Source organism: Lolium perenne, chromosome 2 (assembly GCF_019359855.2).
Source record: "Lolium perenne isolate Kyuss_39 chromosome 2, Kyuss_2.0, whole genome shotgun sequence".
NCBI lineage: Eukaryota > Viridiplantae > Streptophyta > Magnoliopsida > Poales > Poaceae > Lolium > Lolium perenne.
Window position 1 is genome coordinate 190,595,743 of NC_067245.2, and position 21,251 is coordinate 190,616,993.

Sequence of the window (21,251 nt, forward strand, 5' to 3'; positions counted from 1 at the left end):
AGGTTGGAACACACATGCTAAGATGACAGCCATTGATGTGCTAGCTCGCAATCATCGTGACGCGGTTCCCTTTATGGAATGAAAATTCTTATTGATATATGCCGGGTGCGAAAGAAGCGGATAACCCAGTGCGTATTGAAGGCCTGAATCATGTGATTGATCAGCACAGTTGGCCGATGTCCTAGAGCCCGATTGCGTGGATATGGTACCTATGACAAATCGATGGACATCATGGAGCCTTTATGCATATTGTAAAGAAATGTCGGCCGTTGAAAAAAAAGAAACTTCGAAGATCCATGAATTGGGGTCCACAAGGTTGCTCCGATGTCGCGCATAGCTGAGGGCCAATCATGTAAGAGCTGGGAGTATTTAAAAAAAAATCATTTTTTATAGAGTACTTTTTAGAGTACAATACTTGGTCCGGGCCGGATAAGTTTGCTGGTCCACCAAATTAACCGGCCGATTCTCCTCTCTGGGCCGTGTCCTATCGGAAGTCAAAACCACTCTCTCACTGACATCCCTCCGTCCGTGTCCCGACCCGGACTCCTGCTCCGACTCCGACCGCGCGAGGCACCGCGTCTGGGTCCCCAAAAGCCTATCTGCACCGCCTTCTTCCCCGATCTACTCGCTCGTGGCCGCGCCCCAGATCCGCCTCCAAGTCCCCAGATCCGCCGGACAGCTCCCCGCTCGCCCACCGCCCACCGCACGACCCCGCGGCGTCACAGCACGTTTTGACGTCTTTGCCCGGTGTTGTCGCAGTCGCGAGGTCGCAGCAGCAGCAGCAGCCATGGCCGCGGCGGAGGAGAACAGCTCCCTCTTCCTCATATTCATCCTCACCATGATCGCGCTGCCGCTGGTGCCCTACACCATCATGCGCCTCTGCCACGCCGCCACCAAGAAGGCCAAGCCCATCCACTGCCGCTGCTCCGGCTGCCACCGCTCCGGCAAGTACCGCAAGTCGATCTACAAGAAGGTGGGCGTCACGCCGCTGTGTTTTTCTTTCTCTTTTACTCACGCTAGCAGTACGATTTCCGTGCTGATAACTGTTTTCTGGCTGTCGCCTTGCAGATATCCAACTTCTCGACGTGGAGCAACCTCACCATCCTGGTTCTCTGGGTCGTTGTGATATTCCTGGTTTACTACATCAAGCTCAGCAGCCGTGAGGTACACAACCTGTTCGCTGGTACATGTTGCCAGTTTATAGTAGCTAACTGAATCTCCTCTCTCATCTGGCCTTACTTTAGCTAGACTAGAATAATCATGATTGTTACAACTAAACTGAAACAAAATGATAGCCCACAAATACGTAATACCACTCCCCAGCTTTACCCCATCAGAGCGAGCTGCCAGCACAAAGTTCATGTTTTGTTACTTCAGTGCTACACCAAGAAGCACGGGACAAATTTTTTGATTGCTGCCACAGCAGGAACAACCAATTCTTTGGGATGTTATTACTAGAAAGACTACCATACCATCCTGCTGAGTTAATTTCCCTTTGATCTTCTAAATCTTCAATTATTTGTTACGCAACGGAATGCATCTGTATGTCGATTACGACAGTTAATTCACCATATGATTTTGGATTTCCTAGGTCCAAGTATTTGAGCCATACAGCATTCTTGGACTGGAACCCGGGGCAACAGAGTCTGATATCAAGAAATCTTACAGGAGGCTTTCTATTCTGTACCATCCTGATAAAAATCCCGACCCTGGTAAAATGTGTTCCCTTCTATTTTGTAATAATATTAATGCTGTTGATTATTTAGTAGCTAAATAAATTTTGTGTTTTTATTTTGCCTTTCACTTTCCAGAGGCCCATACCTACTTCGTTGAATCTATATCTAAGGCGTACCAGGCGTTGACTGATCCGACATCTCGTGAAAATTATGAGAAGTATGGTCACCCAGATGGGCGTCAGGTAATGAACATTAGTTATTCTTTGATGCCAACTGAAAAGCTTTTTTTTTTTTTTTTTTTTTTCACTCATGTCTAAAGCTAACATGGATATTCTGGTATATATGCATCAGGGCTTCCAAATGGGTATTGCTTTGCCCAAGTTCTTACTGAATATGGATGGTGCATCTGGCGGAATAATGCTTCTAGGGATAGTGGGGCTTTGCATACTCTTCCCCTTGATGATAGCAGTTATTTATTTGTCGAGGTCATCAAAGTATACTGGAAATTATGTCATGCACCAAACTCTGTCCACTTATTACTACTTTATGAAGCCATCTCTGGCTCCAAGGTATGAGCATACACACATCTCATCTTTGTATTTGAGAATTCGGATTTTCTTTCTTTCCGATCTTATTGATTGGCTTCATGATACATTATCTCGACTCAGTGGTTCTTATTGGTTCGAATTATCTCAACTTCCCTGTGAGCATTGGACCAATGTAAAAATGACACATTTAGAATTTTGATATGCTATTTTTTTTTGCTTTTCTGGCACTGTTGGACATAGTATTAATATGGTTACGCGCTAACCATATTGATAATTTTGGTTGTTAATTTGAGGACCAACACCCCAGTCACGTAAGCTCTGCTCACATGATTATGAATTATGAAACCTAGTGACGGTTTATAAAACAGGTTCTGTTGTTGCTGTCCAAAAACTACTACTAGTATTTAAGGTCTTTTTTTTAAGCAAACTGAACCAAATGCCTGCGGACTTCCTCTTCGGTTTACAGTTCTTCTGTTATGGATAATTGGTTCTGTGTTAAAATAATTCATCCGTTCTACCATATTTGATCAATGGAACTATCGGTTGCATTTTCCAGCAAAGTTATGGATGTCTTCATCAAGGCAGCAGAGTATATGGAGATGCCAGTACGCCGCAGTGATGATGAGCCCCTGCAGAAACTATTCGTAGCAGTTAGAAGCGAGTTAAATCTAGATTTAAAGAATATTAGAACAGAACAAGCCAAGTTTTGGAAGCAGCATCCATCACTTGTAAAGGTTAGTCTCTGTTGCTACATGTTATGGTATTAACTTTGTGATGTGACAAAATTTTCAAGCTGAAAACTCCCTTTTCCTATTTTCAGATGGAACTGTTGATTCAGGCTCATCTTACTCGAGAATCATTCGCTTTGTCACCAGCACTAGTAAAGGATTACAGGCACATGCTTGAACTTGCACCTCGTCTTCTGGAAGAACTAGTTAAGGTACTTGATTTGATTTCTTTCTCTGAATTATGGCCCTTTAATTGTGGAGTCGTACATGTCTGTCTCCATACACTATCTCGTCTATCCAATGGTGATCAAGCTGTTAACATTTATATCAAACACAAGCACATATCAACTGCTCTGTTCGTACTGTGTTATCTTGCTGTGTCTAATACAGTAATACCTAATTATGTTTGCCCCAGATCAGTCTATGTCTTCCATTGCTACAGTTAACTTGCTTTATGAGCCGATGTTTATGCTGGCTATCTGATCCAGTTAGCCATTCAGTGTTACTGGCATGTTAAATCAATTATGACAATCTGATCCTCTCAAATGCCCATTAGATGGCATGGGCGTATTGTAGGATTTATGCATATTGCAGTTTTCTGTAATTGTGCATGTGCACACAGATTTTGTGTTTGGTCTATGCATTTAATCAGACTATCGCTTGAGCATCTTAGTGCGAAGAGGAATTGCATGCCTTGTCTTAATCTTGTGGTGTCGAGTCATTTATGGATGTAAAATGATCCTAACGCTTCAAGTTCTGATGCATCAAATTTCTATTTGAGTTCACTTTGTTACAGCTGACATTATTTGTTCCATAGATAACTATTTCCTTTGAGTGTTTAGTACTGCTATTTCTGTAATCAATGAAGGGACAAAGTTCTCTGTTGCACTACTGCATACAAATTGGTATCTCAACAAGAAGATTTGAAAGACACTGATCTATGCTGTTGTAGTGCCCCTTTGTCCACTTCTTATCTAGCATTTCTTTTGCGAAGTATGGATACCTCATATTTTTATGGACTTATTGGCTTGCAGATTGCACTTCTGCCAAGGAGTCCGCATGGTTTTGGATGGCTCCGGCCTGCAATTGGTGTAGTTGAGCTTTCTCAAAGTATCATCCAGGTATTCTTCAGCCACCTTGTGGTGAATCAGTTCATGTTCTATGTGATGTGTATGTCTTTCTGTGTTAAACAGTAAAAGTTTTGTAGCTTATATTTTTCTGGATTCATCTGGAGTGTATTCCTTCTTAACTACTAGCCCACTAGCTTTAATCATCTATCATGCTGCTAGTTAACTGTATCCAAAGTCACAGATGTTGTTTTTGACCATAGAATATAAGTTATGGTTCCTTATCCAAAGTCTTATTCATTTTGCTGATTTGTCATTCTGTAAAAGCATATGGAAGACCAAATCATATGATCCACTAATTCCGAAATTAATCTCTCAGCCTGGCAGTTGACCACTCCAGGAAAAAACAAAGTGAAACTGCCAGTTATACTGCAAGTGTAAATTTGCAGCGAGGCAATTTATGTTCTGAGGGTAGTAGATGCATGCAATGGAAATAAGTTACATGGTGCTCTTAGATGACCAACAGTATACAAATTTTTGTTATTACTTGTTAACATCAAGTAAAATAGTGCTGTCTCATGTCTCGCTCGCTACTATTTTAGGTTAAGAAGCACCCATGCCTTAATAAATATTGTATTCGTTAAGAAATATGATTCAGTTCTCACATGCCCTGTTTTGCTGTGATATGTGTCTTGTAGTTTCATCTGAAAGTTCTACTCTGTCTCTTGCATGTAATCCTGGTGAACAAACAGATTAGGAACTAAAACTTTACCATGATGTTGTATTTTACCATTGTTGTCTTGTTGGTAATGTGGACACTTCATGGTAATCATTGCTAGTTCTCAGTGTCAGTGGCATCTTATGAGTTCTTTGCCACTCATCGTGTCTCAGATCATGACCATCACATTCATCTTCCTCTATTGACAAGTGTTTTGTTATTTATTGGCTTGAACATTTAGTTGTAATCAATTTACACTTTCACATGCCTGATTAGCTTTTTGTTTCTGATAGTTCATAAGCTTGTTTATCACCATTGATGGTAATGTAAATACATAAACACATATTTTCAGGCTGTTCCTCTCAGTGCTCGGAAAGCTGGTGGAGGTAATTCAGAAGGAATAGCACCATTCTTGCAGCTGCCACATTTTAGTGAGGCTACTGTCAAGAAGATTGCTCGCAAGGTATTTCCTTCAGCACATTGAAGTTTTTTATTTATGAAAAGTAAATGAACAGAAGAGAACCGCAAAATCAATAGCCCGTGCCTTGAGTACTTTATCCTTTTTAGTATAACAATTTTATTCCATTTTAACTGCAGAAAATCAGGGCTTTCCAAGAACTCTGTGATATGTCTCAAGTGGAACGTGCTGCACTGCTGACACAAGTAGCTGGCCTTTCTGAAGAAGAAGCTCAGGATGTAGAGCTTGTACTGGAGATGGTTCCTACTATTGAAGTAGATATTAGATGCGAGACTGAAGGAGAAGAGGGCATACAAGAGGGTGATGTTGTTACAATGTATGCTTGGGTCTCACTTCAGCGCCGCAGCGGCCTAATTGCTGCACTTCCCCATGCTCCTTGCTTCCCATTCCACAGGGAAGAGAACTTCTGGCTGCTTCTAGCAGACACTGCTTCGAACGAAGTCTGGTTATCCCAGAAGGTCAGCTTCATGGACGAGGCTACCGCTATAACTGCAGCATCAAAAGCTATACAAGATACCCAGGAAGCATTAGGTGCAAGTCCGAGGGAAATAGGAGTTGCAGTTAGGGAAGCAGTTGACAGAGTGAAGAAAGGCAGTAGGTTGGTAATGGGCAAGTTCCAAGCCCCAGCGGAGGGAAATCACAACCTGACATCCTTGTGCTTGTGCGACGCATGGATAGGCTGCGACAGCAAGACCAGCTTTAAGCTGAAGGTTCTGAAGCGGAGCCGCGCGGGAACAAGAGCCCATGTGCCTGAAGAAGGTCCAGTGGCGGAGGATGGCATTGAGGAGGAAGAGGAGGAGGAAGAAGAGGAGTACGACGATTACGAGAGCGAGTATAGTGATGACGAAGAAGAAGAGAAGAACAAGGGAAAGGGTAAGGTTGCAAATGGAGCAGCGCACAAAAAGGCTGACTCTGACATAGACTCGGGCAGTGATGTGGATGAGTGATACAATACATTTTAATGTTCAAGTAAAATAGATGCTTAACATCAGTGTTTTTGCCCTTTGTGCACCATGAAACTGAAAAGTATCTCTCATCAACTTATAGAGCAGGCAGTAATAGTTGCTTACGATTTTTATTTATTATTCTTATATGGATGGAACTAATAATTGAGAATTGGAATCAAATTGGCAGAATTTTATCATGCGTTCATAACAGGGATTGAACCAAAGATAGGTGGCAAAGTTTGAAGTGTCCGAAAACACCAATTTGTTTTGGTCATTAAGGTTTTGTACGGCGTTTGGCTTCTGATCATTTTTCTGCAGCCCAACACATCACTTAGAACTACACATTGATATTTCTTCCTTGCTCGCAAACTAATAAATTACAATGCCCAATAGCGAGATAGAGAAGTGGATCAGTAGCATATTACAACGTGATTGAGGTGCAGAATTACAAAGCCCAATTGTGAGATACAAAAGTTGATCAGTAGCATATAACAGCATTATTTGAGATGCAGAATTACATAGCTCAAATGTGAGATACAAAGGTGGATCAGTATGATATTTCAACGTTAGCGGATGCCATGAACTTATGCTCAAGTCTTGAGACCGGAAGCCAGGCCCGATGCCGAATGGGTACTCGAAGCTCTGGTTCCCACAGCTCTTCTGACAGCCGGCAAGTGTGTTGGTGGAGGGAAGAAGCGTCTTGTTCGCCGGTTGGCTTCTTATCACGCCGGAAGCCCGCACCGCTGCCGTCGGTAGCTACAGCAGTGCGAGCAAACAGCGGAGTTCGTCGAGGAGCCTCATTTTCATCATACAGTATTCGATGGAATGGTTTTCCTGATGTGTTTGTTAGCTACGCAGGATTGGTACATACACTGTCTCGCACTTATAGATTCCTTTTTGAAAAATGTCTTACTACTAGACAACAACATGTGTGGTAGGCGCACAAGGAGATGGCACGGCGCACAAGGATGTGGTCGGGTTGACTGACTCAGCCATTTCCTAGTGGAGAGCGGAAAGTTTTCTCGACATACAGGGACGAGTCCTAGCGACAGGTCAAATTTCCTGCAGTACATTGCAGTTTTTTCTTGTGAAAAGTAAATGATCAAAATACAACTGCAAAGTCAATAGCCGGCCCTTTGGAGCGTGCTGCACTTCTACCACAAGTAGCTGGCCTTTTTTAAGAAGATCGGATGATGTCGTGACAATATACCTGTATGCCCGGATCTAAGAGCATCCCCACTCGTCTCCCCAACGAGGCCCCAGGACCGCGTTTTGTCTTCCGGACGGCGAAATTCGGTCCAGTCGCGTCCCCGGTTTATCGTTTTCGTCCGGATTCGGCCCTTCATCCATCCGGCGAGCCCCCCCCATCCCCCCCCCCCCCCCCCCCCCCCGAGCGCTCGGGGAATCCGGACGAAACGAAAGCGCGAGAAACGCCGAGGAAACTTCCCGCGCGTCTGGTGGCCCCAACTTGTCGGCGAGAGACACCGATCGTCGTCCTCATCGCATCGTCTTCCGCGCGTTGTAAAAGCCTGCCGCCGGTCAGTATTCGCCGGCCGCATAGCTTCCACGCGGCGAGTTAATGCCGTCGCCTCGGTATTACGCACGCCTACCTCTATTTATCGCCGAACTACCGCGCCTACCCCCCATTCACCTCGCTCGCCTCCCCCCAAATATTCCCCGTTCTCGAATGAACCAACAATGGCGAACGACGGTGCGGCCAAGAACGGCTTCGGCCGCCGCTCTCTCCACCAATGGGAGGGACGGCTCCTCCACATGGCGGGCTACCCGGCGCCGCCGGACTTCCGCGCGCCGAGAGGATGGAGACTGAGCGCGGGCGGCGTGCCGATCCCGCCGCCGCCGATGGGTCGGGCCGCCCTCAAGCCGGAGATCGACGCGGTGCTCGTCACTCTCAGTGACGAGCAGCGTGCGGACCCACGCTTCTTCCCCGACAACTACGAAGCGTGGACCGAGTTCTTCCGGCGCAGGTACGAGCGCGAACTCGCCGCGTATGACGGCCCTCCTCCTCCTCCGGCAAGGAACAACGCTGCCGGCCGCCGCCGGTGGTGGAGCGCGCCTGACCGCACCCTCTCGAATGTGCTCGCGCACATCGAGGGCGGGAATTCCCCCGTCCTGCAAATGCCGCCGCCGGAGGCGGCTACTGTGTCGCGCCAGCGCGGTACCTCCTGGCTGCCGAGGAGGATGGCGCCGTCCTCATCCTCGTCTGGGTCAAGGTCGGCGTCTAGGTCCGGCGGGCCATCGTCCTTCTTCGTTAAGAAGGAGCCGGCGTCTCCGTCGACATCGGCACACGTCAAGAAGGAGCCGGCGTCTCCACCGCCGAGCAGAGGGCGCAGGAGCGGCACCCTCGTCATCCGCGACCAACCCTCCTCTCCGCAACGCGGGTGGTAGAGCAAGTCGGCGAAGAAGGAGGCCGCCGCGGCCGCCGCGAACCAGCTCGCCGAGGAGGATGTGAAACGCGCAGAGGACGCCGCGGTGGCGGAGGCGATCGCCAGGTCGCTGAAGGACCTGGTGCCCGCCGACAACAGCCTCCCCATCGACGCCGCACTGGAGTGGTCCAGGCGCGACTGGGAGCGCCAGGAGGCGGAGCAGCAGCGGCGGATGCTCGACCTTGCCGCCGCGCGTCAACTCGCCGCCCGCGCTGCCGCACCATCCGCCGGTAGGAACGCCGCGCCCAGCAGGGAGGTGATCAAGCTCGAGGAGAGCAGCGACGACGACATCTACCGGCCGTCGCCGCCACGCGCCGGCGACGCTTGCCAGGGTACGAGCCGCTGGTAGGAGGCGCCGCCGCCCCAGGACGACGCCGGCTCGAGCGACGACGATGATAGCGGCGACTACACGTCCTTCTACCGCCATTTCGGCATGTAGGAGGCCGCTTTTTAGTTTAAGTTTTAGTTTGCCAATCGCCGAATTCAAATATATGTATGAATTCGGCCTATTTATATATTAAATATCATTAAATTTCGCTTATGTTTGAACGAGCTTCGCCCAAATTTGTCTGAATTCGCCGAATTACGTCAAAGTACTTGCATCCATCCTGGGCTCGCGGCTGGGAAAATGGGCCTCCCCAGGCCTAATTTTCCTCCAATCCGGACGGAAATATCGCCGGATTTCGGCGTGGGGAGGCCAAACGAGTGGAGATGCTCTAATAGCCTTTCCCGTCCCCCAAACCATCCCCAAACGACGCCGAATTAAGTGTTTCGGGAACGTGTTTTGTTCATGTCACGTTTGGGGGACGTTGCTTCCTAGTCGCGTCCCCCAAAGGCCCTTCTCAAATGAATATTAGTGCACGAAAATAAAAGTTTTCATTCAAATTTGATTATATGTTAAAAAGTTTGAATGAAAACGGCTAGATTTCATCTAAACTCTAGCCTACTGGCCACTAGGCCTACACCTCCGCCGTAGTTCCTGCTACGCGCGACCTCTTCATGCGTAGGGCCGAGGCCAGGCTCCACTGCTCCAGTAGCGCGTCGTCGCTTGCCCTCCCCTGCTGCGCCGCCTAGAGGGAGAGCTCGACGGCACGGCGAATCTGCGCCTTTTCGCGAGCACGGGCGTCGTCCTGGAGCTTCTTCTCCGACTCGAAGGACTCGACGAGCGCGCGTTGCTGATCGGCCGTCTCGTCCGGGTGCGGCCCATCATCGTCGGACCACTCGAAGTTGTCGTCGTCCTCCTCCTCCTGCTCCGCCTCCTCCTCCGCCTCGGCCTCCTCCCCCTCCCTTCATTCGCGCCTCCAGGCGCAACGCCGATGCGTCGGCCTCCGTCGCCAACGCATCCGCCCGCCTCCCCCAGGCCGCCTCCGTTGCCGCCAGCGCCGCCTCCCGCTGCTGACGCTCCTCCGTCGCCAGCTACTGCTGGCGCTCCATCGCCTCTTGCCATTCATGGTACTGCGCCTCCCGCTCCTCACGCTGGCGCCGACACTCATCTGTTGCGGTCAGAAACCCACCGGCGAGCAGCGACGGGCAACACAGAAGAGCCGGGAACAACTTAGGGCTGCGGCTGGCCTTGGTCCCTCCGAGCGACGGCCCGCAAAGACTCCGGCACGCACGTCCGATGCTGATGCAAGGGCGTGCCACCTGACCTATACCTGGTCAGGAAGGTGATGGAGATGCCTCGCTTAGTTTCCTGCATGGCATACACGTAAACATTAAATACGAGCCTCGATCGGCTCTCAGGTTGTCCTGTGAATCGGCTCAAGGAACCGATCCACCCATGATTCGCACGAGGTGCATGAATATATGGTGGTCCTGCTTGATCAAGATAAAGCTAAAACGATCTACGATGATTTAGGGTTTTCACCGCATAATCGGATCATCCTACTCACGATTGGGCCTCGCGGCCACGCACGGTGATCGTAAGCCGATCCTAGATAGGGCCTAAAAACCAACACGAGGTTGATCCTCGGAACATCCTGTCTAGGACTAGCAAACGACACCCTACGCGCCGCTGGATCCTCCAACCCTTTGTAAGGCCTAACTATTGCAGATATTAAACTAATCCTTGAAGAACAAGGAGCAACCGTAACGGATCGGATCTACTAAATAATGATCAAGCGGGGTGCCGCCCCTACACCTAAGATAGGTGTAAGGGCGGCCAGATGTATAAGGGTTGCACGACGATAGCATATGATACGAAGAACAATGCTAACCCTAACACATCTAAGATAACTACGTTGCTCGCCATCAAAAAGGCTTCAGTACGAGCAACGCATGAACAACAAATAAGCTTATACTGCCTAGATCGCAAGATGCGATCTAGGCAGCATGATGCTTACCAGAAGAAACCCTCGAGACGAAGGAGTTGGCGATGCGCCGAGATTGATTTGTGGTGAACGTTGGTTGTTGTTTATTTCATAAACCCTAGATACATATTTATAGTCCGTAGACTTTCTAACGTGGGAATAATCCCAACCGTGCACGAAACAAACTCTAACTAACCGACACGTATCCTACTATATTACAGATACACGGGCCAACTAGCCCAAACTTTGCATATAAAGGCCGATTCACGTATTTCTTCCATGTATATTCTTCAAGTCCATCTTGATCGCGGCCCACCTCTGACTCGGTCAAATTCTGGTGATAACACATGCCCCCCTGGTTTTGGAATTGATAATTCCAAAATCACTCTGCTTTTTCTTCGTCGGGTCATGTCGTGGCAGAACCGTCGCAGTATCCTTCATCATGATGCCTTGCCTTCTCAACTTCTCCGCGTGACCTGGCAGTTTTTTTTTTCTTTTAGGCACCACTTCCTCGGAAACCGCTGTGGCATTGAATATCCACTATATCCCCTTTTATTTAACCGCTCCAAACAGTTTGCTTCCGCATTCCCTTCGCATTAGCACTCCAAAAGCCCTCCGGTGCCACCATGTCTTCTTCCTCCTCTGCTTCATCGGATCTTTCCAGCCAATCCTCCTCTTCTCGCGAGCCGACGCCGGAGCATAACCCGGAGGAGTTCCATGCGGCGAACACCCGCCGCGCCATCGAGGCCGGGGAGGAGTCTAGTCATGACTTCTCCATCTGGTCTGAGGACGACAAGTCCCTGACCGACGGGGAAAGCGACCTCCGCTTCCTCGCCGACGGGGAAACGGAGGAGGAGAGCGATGACGATCGCTTCTCCTGCGACGACTTCACCTCTCCCGAGGAGGAGGAGGAGAAGGAGGAGGAGGAGGAGGACGACACCTCCTCCGACGAGCCGCCGGCCAAGCGCTTCTGCCCCTGGCCGGGAAACCTCAGCGACTTCGACAGCAACGACGACGACGCTGACGAGGAGGACGAGGACAATGAAGGCCCGGTCGGCGGCCGCTGGAGCAGCGACGACGAGCCCGCCGGGAGTAGCGCCGACAGCGGCGACGATGGCGATGACGAGGGCAGTGACGGCCCGTAGATAGGACCTTTAGCATAGGATCAGTAGTAGTAGATGGGGCAATGTATCCCCTAGTACTTCCTTTTGAGAGCAATCAGCTCTTTATGTAAGAAATCTTGCTTATCAATGAAGAACTTCTCCCAATTTGATTTTGCCGATTTCCCTTGAGCTTAATTTAGCCGATTTCCCCTCATACTGATATTGCTGACTTGTCCCCTTAGCCAATGCTTAATGAGCCGATAGCAACGCATCGGTCCTTTAACATCCATCCTTCAATTCTTCAACTGATGATTTTTTATCTGGTGGATAATGTGGAGTCTTCAAGAGAGCCCTTAAATTTCTCCCACCAGTTTCAGCGATCCTCTTCTGCGAGCACTCATCATTTTGTGAAGAAGGTTGCAACGAAGGATCAGCCGATGACATCTCAATCGGCTCCTAAATAGAGCATCTACAGGGCCAGCTGCCCCCCCGAGCCTCAGTCATGGCGAGAATATTGGTGAGGATGCCCAGATCAGACCACAGGCTTCGAACTCAGGTAACTCTGAGACAGCCACCATGCCGAACCAGCCGAACTTGCCCCCATCGACTGCCTCTTCCTCTGTTGAAAGCCGATATCATAGACGAAACACCAACGGCATAACAAGCAAAAGGCCGCCTTGCACGCCAAAACTGACTTTTGACAGTACTGCTGCAATCGGCTCCTTGCAGCTGAGGAAGCTCTCATTGTCCGGTAGATCTTGCGTAATCGTACTAGAGTCGATGGCTGCGCATCGGCTTCGTTTCTTAGTTCTGAAGTCGATGTCCTTGCATCGGCTGTATATCATGAATTTTTTTTTTACCGGCCGATTTTTCCTATCGGCCCCTAACATTTCACTGCACACATGTCCATCTGCACATGTTCATCTGATTATATGCCCCCCCGAGCCGAATCTATCAGGGAACTGCAGATATCGGCTCTGTAGTTAACCAAGGCACTGTATTTGCATGTCGGCTCCGGTAAGACCAATGTTGATTTTTCCTAACTCATCAGCCGACGTAAAACCGCTGCCCAGCAGATCGATGTTGAACACAAGCAGAACATGTGGTGAAGATAATTTTGGCTGATTGCTGGAATCGGCTTCCATATTGATCGAAGCGCTCAATGAAGGTTTTGTAATGTTCCTTCACAGATCTTTGGGGCCGATCCCAAGGATCGGCCTCGCCACGTTTGCTCATCGGTTTGTTCTTGCTACACGGTCAGGCCGGTGGATAAGACCAGCCTAACCCTGCCCTTCGTCACGTCGATGCGCTCGCAGTCGTCCAAATTGATGCCTGAGAGTGGCTCTTGACCTGCTGTTTCCCAAGCGTTCATGCCAGCTGTTGAAATCTCGGCTGAGTCATCAGCCTGGACGACCTCTACCTCATCTCCATCCCACTGTATTACGCATTGGTGCATCGTGGAGGGAATGCAACAGTTGGCGTGGATCCAATCTCTTCCTAGCAGAACAGCATAGGTGCTCTTGCTATCGACGATGAAGAACGTCGTAGGGATAGTTTTCCTTCCTACGATCAGATCCACGTTCAGAACACCTTGTGCGTCAGACGCTTGGCCATTGAAATCGCTCAATGTCACGTTGGTCTTGATCAGATCCGAGCTAGAGCGTCCCAACCGACGTAGCATAGAGTATGGCATAATGTTGACTGCCGCTCCGGTGTCCACCAGCATCTTATTGACAGGCCTCCCATCGATATAACCTCGCAAGTACAGGGCCTTCAGATGTCTGTAGCTTCTTTCTCGTGGCTTCTCAAAGATAACCGGCCGTGGGCCGCAGTCAAGTTGTGCCACAGGTGCCTCGTCTAATCCTGGAGCACTGAACTCCGAAGGAAGGATGAACACCATGTTTGTGCCAGCCGATGTTTCATCATCGGCTTTCCTTTGCTTGGGGCGCCACTCCATTTTCTGTGGTCGACCCTCTTCATCCAGGGTTCGCTGAATTTTCGCGGCCAGATCAGGCCGCGCCTTCCTTAGCGTGTGCAGGTATAACCTTTTGGCTTCCTCCAAGCCGCGCAATCGCTGAACCCTACGCTTTTGGGAACGGCTGAGTCCATCAGGGCACCACCTTGGCCGGTGGTACCTGTCTTCTTCTTCTTCTTCATCGTCTTCCAAATCCTCGAGATCTTCCACCCGAGGGGACTCAGCGTGCTTGTTCCGAGGCGGGAGAGGCCCTAAGCGTTGGAACACGGACACGTTAGCTGCATCCTTCTTCTTCTGTCTACATTCTAAGCAGTTGCCGATTGTAGGCAATCGGCTCATTCCTGAATCCCAGCAGTGTTTGAAGAAGGGGCAGTCCCAGTGCCTATCCTCGTCGTCTTGCTCCCTTGCCTTTCCCTTGGCACGGCGCTCGTACTCCTCCTCATCGCGATCATGCCGACGATGTCTCCTGGCGTCCCTAGCCAGACGGTCTCTATCATCATCGTCGCTAGATCGTCGGCGTTGGCTGTATTGACTCACATACTTATTGAGGAGGTGATCAGAGAGAGGTCGCTGATATCTTATGTTCTTCACTTCTCCCTCTGTGACGCAGCGCTTGCCATCGTGATGGAGCCGATCGCGTGGAGCGGCCTCCTCTGTGTCCTTGCTACGAGAGCAGCTGCCATCGTCTCCATCCTTGCCAGAGTGGTGCCCAGGTCCTACCATGTTGATGCTGAACGAGGATCCTGGCTGGCAACCTTCAGGGTAAATGCACTCCACCATGTTAACGGCGGGGAAGGGGTGGGTGTCGACCTTCATGGCGTACTGGTTAAAAATCAGTCGTCCTTGTTCTATCGCCATTTGGATCTGCTGGCGCCACACCCTGCAGTCGTTGGTGGCATGGGAGACCGAGTTATGCCATTTGCAGTATGGCTTTCCGTTCAGCTCCTGTACAGTGGGGATTTTGAGGCCTTCGGGTATCTTCAACTGCTTCTCCTTGAGTAAGAGGTCGAAGATTTGCTCAGTTTTAGTCACGTCAAAATCAAACCCTCTGGGCGGACCTGGTGGCTTAACCCATTTGCAGGACACGGGGGTTGCCCCCCGAGTCCATTCAGCCACTGCTACCTCTTGGTCTCCCGCAGAGCCTTCGTCTTCATCTGCCTCAACCAGGACTACCGCACGCTTGAATTTGTCCTGGTACAAGTCCGGGTGGCGCTGTTCATATGCCGACAGTTTCTGAACCATGTGCGCCAGTGAAGGGTAGTCTGCTTGGGAGGCCATATCCTTGATTTGTGATGCAAGGCCCACCACTGCCAACTCGACTGCTTCTTTTTCAGTCACACGAGCCGAATAACATCGGTTCCTTAGATTTCTGAAGCACTGGATGTATTCTGCCACGGTTTCTCCACGCTTCTGACGTATCTGTGCTAGATCGGCAAGGCCAGACTCGGAAGCCTCTGAGTGATATTGCATGTGGAATTGTTCTTCCAACTGCTTCCAAGTCCGGATCGAGTCCGGTGGCAACGAAGTGTACCACCCGAAAGCCGATCCCGTGAGGGACTGTGCGAAGAACCTCACGCGTAGTGGATCCGACGCTGAGGCCGTTCCTAGCTGTGCCAAATATCGGCTCACATGCTCGATGGAGCTGGAACCATCTGATCCACTGAATTTGGAGAAATCAGGGAGCCGATATTTGGGTGGTAGCGGGACCAACTCGTACTCATCGGGATACGGCTTGGAATAGCCGATTGTCCTCCTTTTCGGCACCATGCCGAACTGGTCTCTCAGTATGGTACTGATTTGATCCACGGTGCTGGCTGCGGGAGTTGAACTCTGAAGATTCGCCGTGGTGGCGTACTTAGCCAGCCATGCTTGCTTTTCCAGCTCTGAGCCAACTGCAGGAGCTGAGCTCTGGAGGTTTGTCGGAGTGGCATATTTAGCTAGCCACGTCTGCTTCTCAAGATCTGTCGCTGACGTTCCTCCTGCTCTCCCAGAAGTCCCTGATGTTGCGGCCTGGTTTGTGAGCGCCCAGTTACCGCAGTCTGGCACGTATGTGCACATGTACCCGTGAGGGATCTCCTTAGGCGCCTCATGCAAGAACTGGCAGTCACTAGGGTCACCACCGATCTTGTAGACGACGAATGCCGGTGAATTCGGCACTTCTGGTGCTGCCAACGCAAATGGCAGCGGTGGACGGGACTGGAGTGGCATCTCTCCTTAGTGTGTCCCGAGAGCTGGTCCTGACGGAGAGTACTGGTGCCTTATGATCTCCTGGATCACCCGGAGAGCGACACGCTCCAAAGTGTTCACCATGTTCTCAGAGTGGCGGTGCAGCGAGTGAGCCACCATGTAGTTGATCTCCTGACGCAGGGACCTGGTGCGTTCTTCTGACGGGGCAGACAGGTCTATTCCATCGAGCGCACCATCAGGCGAGAACCCTTTCCACCTGATGCCATGTGAACGGGTTATGTGAAAAGAGCCGATGAGGTCGGCCTCGAGGATCGCTTTGACCTCGTCATACTTCTTCTTAGGCTCGTCGGTCAGATCCTCGTACGTGACTGGGGTGCCGTCCGCCATCTCAGATGTAGATGGCGATGTGGTTGATGTAGAAGATGGTCCCACCGGGCGTGCCAGAATGTGTTGCGGTCAGAAACCCACCGGCGAGCAGCGACGGGCAACACAGGAGAGCCGGGAACAACTTAGGGCTGCGGCTGGCCCTGGTCCCTCCGAGCGACGGCCCGCAAAGACTCCGGCATGCACGTCCGATGCTGATGCAAGGGCGTGCCACCTGACCTATACCTGGTCAGGAAGGTGATGGAGATGCCTCGCTTAGTTTCCTGCATGGCATACACGTAAACATTAAATACGAGCCTCGATCGGCTCTCAGGTTGTCCTGTGAATCGGCTCAAGGAGCCGATCCACCCATGATTCGCACGAGGTGCACGAATATATGGTGGTCCTGCTTGATCAAGATAAAGCTAAAATGATCTACGATGATTTAGGGTTTTCACCGCATAATCAGATCATCCTACTCACGATTGGGCCTCGCAGCCACGCACGGTGATCGTAAGCCGATCCTAGATAGGGCCTAAAAACCAACACGAGGTTGATCCTCGGAACATCCTGTCTAGGACTAGCAAACGACACCCTACGCGCCGCTGGATCCTCCAACCCTTTGTAAGGCCTAACTATTGCAGATATTAAACTAATCCTTGAAGAACAAGGAGCAACCGTAACGGATCGGATCTACTAAATAATGATCAAGCGGGGTGCCGCCCCTACACCTAAGATAGGTGTAAGGGCGGCCAGATGTATAAGGGTTGCACGACGATAGCATATGATACGAAGAACAATGCTAACCCTAATACATCTAAGATAACTACGTTGCTCGCCATCAAAAAGGCTTCAGTACGAGCAACGCATGAACAACAAATAAGCTTATACTGCCTAGATCGCAAGATGCGATCTAGGCAGCATGATGCTTACCAGAAGAAACCCTCGAGACGAAGGAGTTGGCGATGCGCCGAGATTGATTTGTGGTGAACGTTGGTTGTTGTTTATTTCATAAACCCTAGATACATATTTATAGTCCGTAGACTTTCTAACGTGGGAATAATCCCAACCGTGCACGAAACAAACTCTAACTAACCGACACGTATCCTACTATATTACAGATACACGGGCCAACTAGCACAAACTTTGCATATAAAGGCCGATTCACGTATTTCTTCCATGTATATTCTTCAAGTCCATCTTGATCGCGGCCCACCTCTGACTCGGTCAAATTCTGGTGATAACATCATCACACCACCGCTGGCCAATCTCCTCCGTCCGCCGCCGCCGTGCCTCTTCTGCCGTGGTGGCGTTGAACGCCGCAATGGTGTCCGCCAGTGCCTCCTCCTCCCATGCCGCGTTCTCCTCAGCTGAGGGGTCTCCCACTCCTGCCGCCGCCTCACGCTGCTGACAGGCCCACTGCTCGATTGCCTCCCGCCGCTGTCGCCGCTCTGCACGCCAAAGCTCCGTCCCGCGCCGCCGCCACTCTTCCTGGTCGGCGGCGGCGATGTCGAACTGCGAATCCGGTGGTGGATGTGGTGGTGGAGGAGACGACGGTGGAGGGAACTGGCCATCCCCAGGGCGGTTCATCATTGCGCAGTGCTGTTTGAGCGACGAGGGCTGTGCTTGCGGCGGAGAAAGGGGTGCCGGCGGCTGTGGTGGCTGCCATTGAGCCAGGGAGGGGGGGTGCTTTTATAGACGTCGGCGTCGGGAAGAAAGCGCGGGAAGAGGCGGGAAGAAAGCGCGGGAATGCGCGGTGGCATGCGAACGCCGGCGACGTGTGGAGGCTGCGCAGCACCGACGAGACATCTCGCCTACCCCTCCGTCGCCATTAAGGCAAAGCTGCGACGCTTCGGTCATGTGTCACTGATACGTCCATTTTGCATCACTACTTTATATCATAATTTACTGTTATTCATTGATATATTTCATATTTAGAGATGATACTTATGCGATTTCACCTATTTTGCATGTTTCATGATTATTGGAGAATTACTCACCGGAGTCAGGATTCTGCTGGAAAAAGCACCATCAGGATACAATATTTCTGAAGATCAACAATTGACGGAAAATATACCGAAGCTCTTATTTTTCCAGAAGAAGGAGCCAGCCAAAAGGGGAGGCCGAGGAGGGCCGCCATGGGCCCTCCCCATAGGCCGGCGCGGCCACCAGGCCAGGCGCGCCGCCACGTGGGGAGGGGGCCCACGACCCCCTCGGCCATCTTCCTTTTGCGTACTTCATCTACCCAAAACCCTAAGGTGCAGGGGACCATCGAGAATAGACACAGTCGCCTCTGCGCGGCGGAAAACACCAGAGAGAAAAGAGCTCTTCGGCAGGCTGAAATCTGCCGGGGAAATTCCCTCCCGGAGGGGGAAATCATCGCCATCGTCACCGTCATCGAGCTGGACTTCATTGGGATCATCATCATCATCATATCCACCACTGACACCGTCATCTCCACCGCTGCACCTCGTCTCCGCTGTAACATCTAGGGTTGAATCTTGATTATTTCATAGGGGAAACTCTCCCGGTGTTGATTACTCCTTGTTATTGATGCTATTGAGTGAAACCGTTGAACCAAGGTTTATGTTCAGATTGTTATTCATCATCACATCACCTCTGATCATGTTCCATATGATGTCTTGTGAGTAGTTCGTTTAGTTCTTGAGGACATGGGTGAAGTCTAAATGTTAGTAGTGAACTATGTTGAGTAATATTTAATGGTTTGATATTTAAGTTGTGGTGTTATTCTTCTAGTGGTGTCATGTGAACGTCGACTACATGATACTTCACGTTTATGGGGCTAGGGGAATGCATCTTGTATTCGTTTGCTAATTGTGGGATTGCCGGAGTGACAGCAACCTGAACTCCAATTGGTATATCGATGCATGAGGGATAACATGATCTCAGAGTTTAAGGCTGTGGTTAGATTTTTCTTAATTACTTTCGTGTATTTGCGGATGCTTGCAAGGGGTTTAATCACAAGTATGTATTAGTCCTAGCAAGGGCGGTGCATTAGCATAGGTTCGCCCACACAACACTTATCAGAACAATGAAGATTAATCAACTATATGAAGCGAAAGCACTAGACTAAATTCCCGTGTGTCCTCAAGAACGTTTGATCATCATAAGTAAACAAACCGGCTTGTCCTTTGTGCTAAAAGGGATTGGGCCACTTGCTGCAATTATTATTCTCGCATTTTACTTACTTGTATTTTATTTATCTGCTATATCAAAACTCCCTGAAAACTTGGGTGTGAGTATTTACAGTGAATCCTTCATCGAAACTGCTTATCAACACCTTCTGCTCCTCGTTGGGTTCGACACTCTTATTTATCGAAAGTACTACGATACACCCCCTATACTTGTGGGTCATCAAGACTATTTTCTGGTGCCGTTGCCGGGGAGTGAAGCGCTATTGGTAAGTGGAATTGGTAAGGAAAACTTTTACTGTACGTGCTGTTTTTTACTTTTGCCTACTGCTATAATTCATTATGGAGAGATCTTCTCTTGAATTCCTATTTGGAAAATCTACTACTACTGCAAAGGTAGTGGATGAGGCGCTAGGTGAGAAAGAGGTCCCATATAAAATACCTATGAAAATTATTGAACGTGTTGTGGATAACCGCTATGAAGGGGATGGAACTGTCCATCCTGGATATCATTTACTGTTTTTACATGAATTATGCGGGTTATTCAAGTGTGCAGGTATTTGTATGGATGAAGTTAGGAAGAAACTATTATCTATATCGCTGTCTGGTAAAGTGGCACATTGGTATAAATTGCTGAAGATTGGGAATTCTCTTGATTGGAAGGATATTGTGCCTCTATTTTATTCTAAATTCTATCCTCCAAGTGAAATTCATAAAGACCGAAAACGCATATATAATTTCTGGCCTCATGATGGAGAGAGTATTGCCCAAGCATGGGGGAGATTGAAATCTTTAATGCTCAAATGCCCCATTCATGAGCTTCCTGGTAATATCATCATTGATAATTTCTATGCAAGACTTTCTTTTCAAGATAAAACCTTGATGGATACTACTTGTTCTGGATCATTCACATGCAACAAAGAAGAGTTTAAATGGAACCTTCTTGATCGGATTCAGGAGAATACTGAAGGATGGGAGAACGACAAAGGTAGAGAGTCAGGTATAAATTATGATTATGAATGCATTGAAACTTTTATGGATACTGATAAATTTCGTAATATGAGTGCTACTTATGGTCTTGACTCTCAAGTTGTTGCAAACTTTTATAAAGCTTTTGCCTCTCATTTTGAATTTCCTAGGAAGAATTTTAATAAGTATCATGAACCCTATAAAGATAAAACCGATTCACCTATAGGTAAATGTATTGAAGTTAAAACTGTTGATCACATTCTTCCTGAAGCTTATATTGAGAAAACCCCTTTTCCTGCTAAAATGAAGGAGTATTCTGTTATAACTAGTGTGGTTAACAAAAGTGCAAAGAAACCTATAGAACCTGAGGAACAAATAAATGTTGAACCTGCTGTTGCAATAGTTAAAGACCTTGTGACTGAAAATGTAGAAGATGGTCACATCATTTTCTGTGAAGATGCTTCTAATATTGTTTCACATCCTAGTAAATCTAGGAAAGCCAGTGTTCCTATGCTCTCTGTTAGAATTGGTGATCATTGTTATTATGGTTTATGCGATATTGGTGCAAGTATTAGTGCCATTCCTTA

The 21,251-nt window shown here is 49.1% G+C and overlaps 1 protein-coding gene across 1 annotated transcript; it reads left to right on the forward strand.

The window, feature by feature from the left end:
- Positions 1-536: 536 nt before the first annotated feature.
- LOC127306856 (dnaJ protein ERDJ2) lies at positions 537-6,359 on the forward strand. Its single transcript, XM_051337562.2, has 10 exons — positions 537-973; positions 1,069-1,164; positions 1,592-1,712; positions 1,812-1,918; positions 2,028-2,245; positions 2,781-2,958; positions 3,045-3,164; positions 3,987-4,073; positions 5,090-5,200; positions 5,335-6,359. The coding sequence occupies exons 1-10, from the start codon at positions 788-790 to the stop codon at positions 6,160-6,162; spliced, it is 2,052 nt and encodes a 683-aa protein (XP_051193522.1). The 5' UTR covers positions 537-787; the 3' UTR covers positions 6,163-6,359.
- The last annotated feature ends 14,892 nt before the right edge of the window (positions 6,360-21,251 follow it).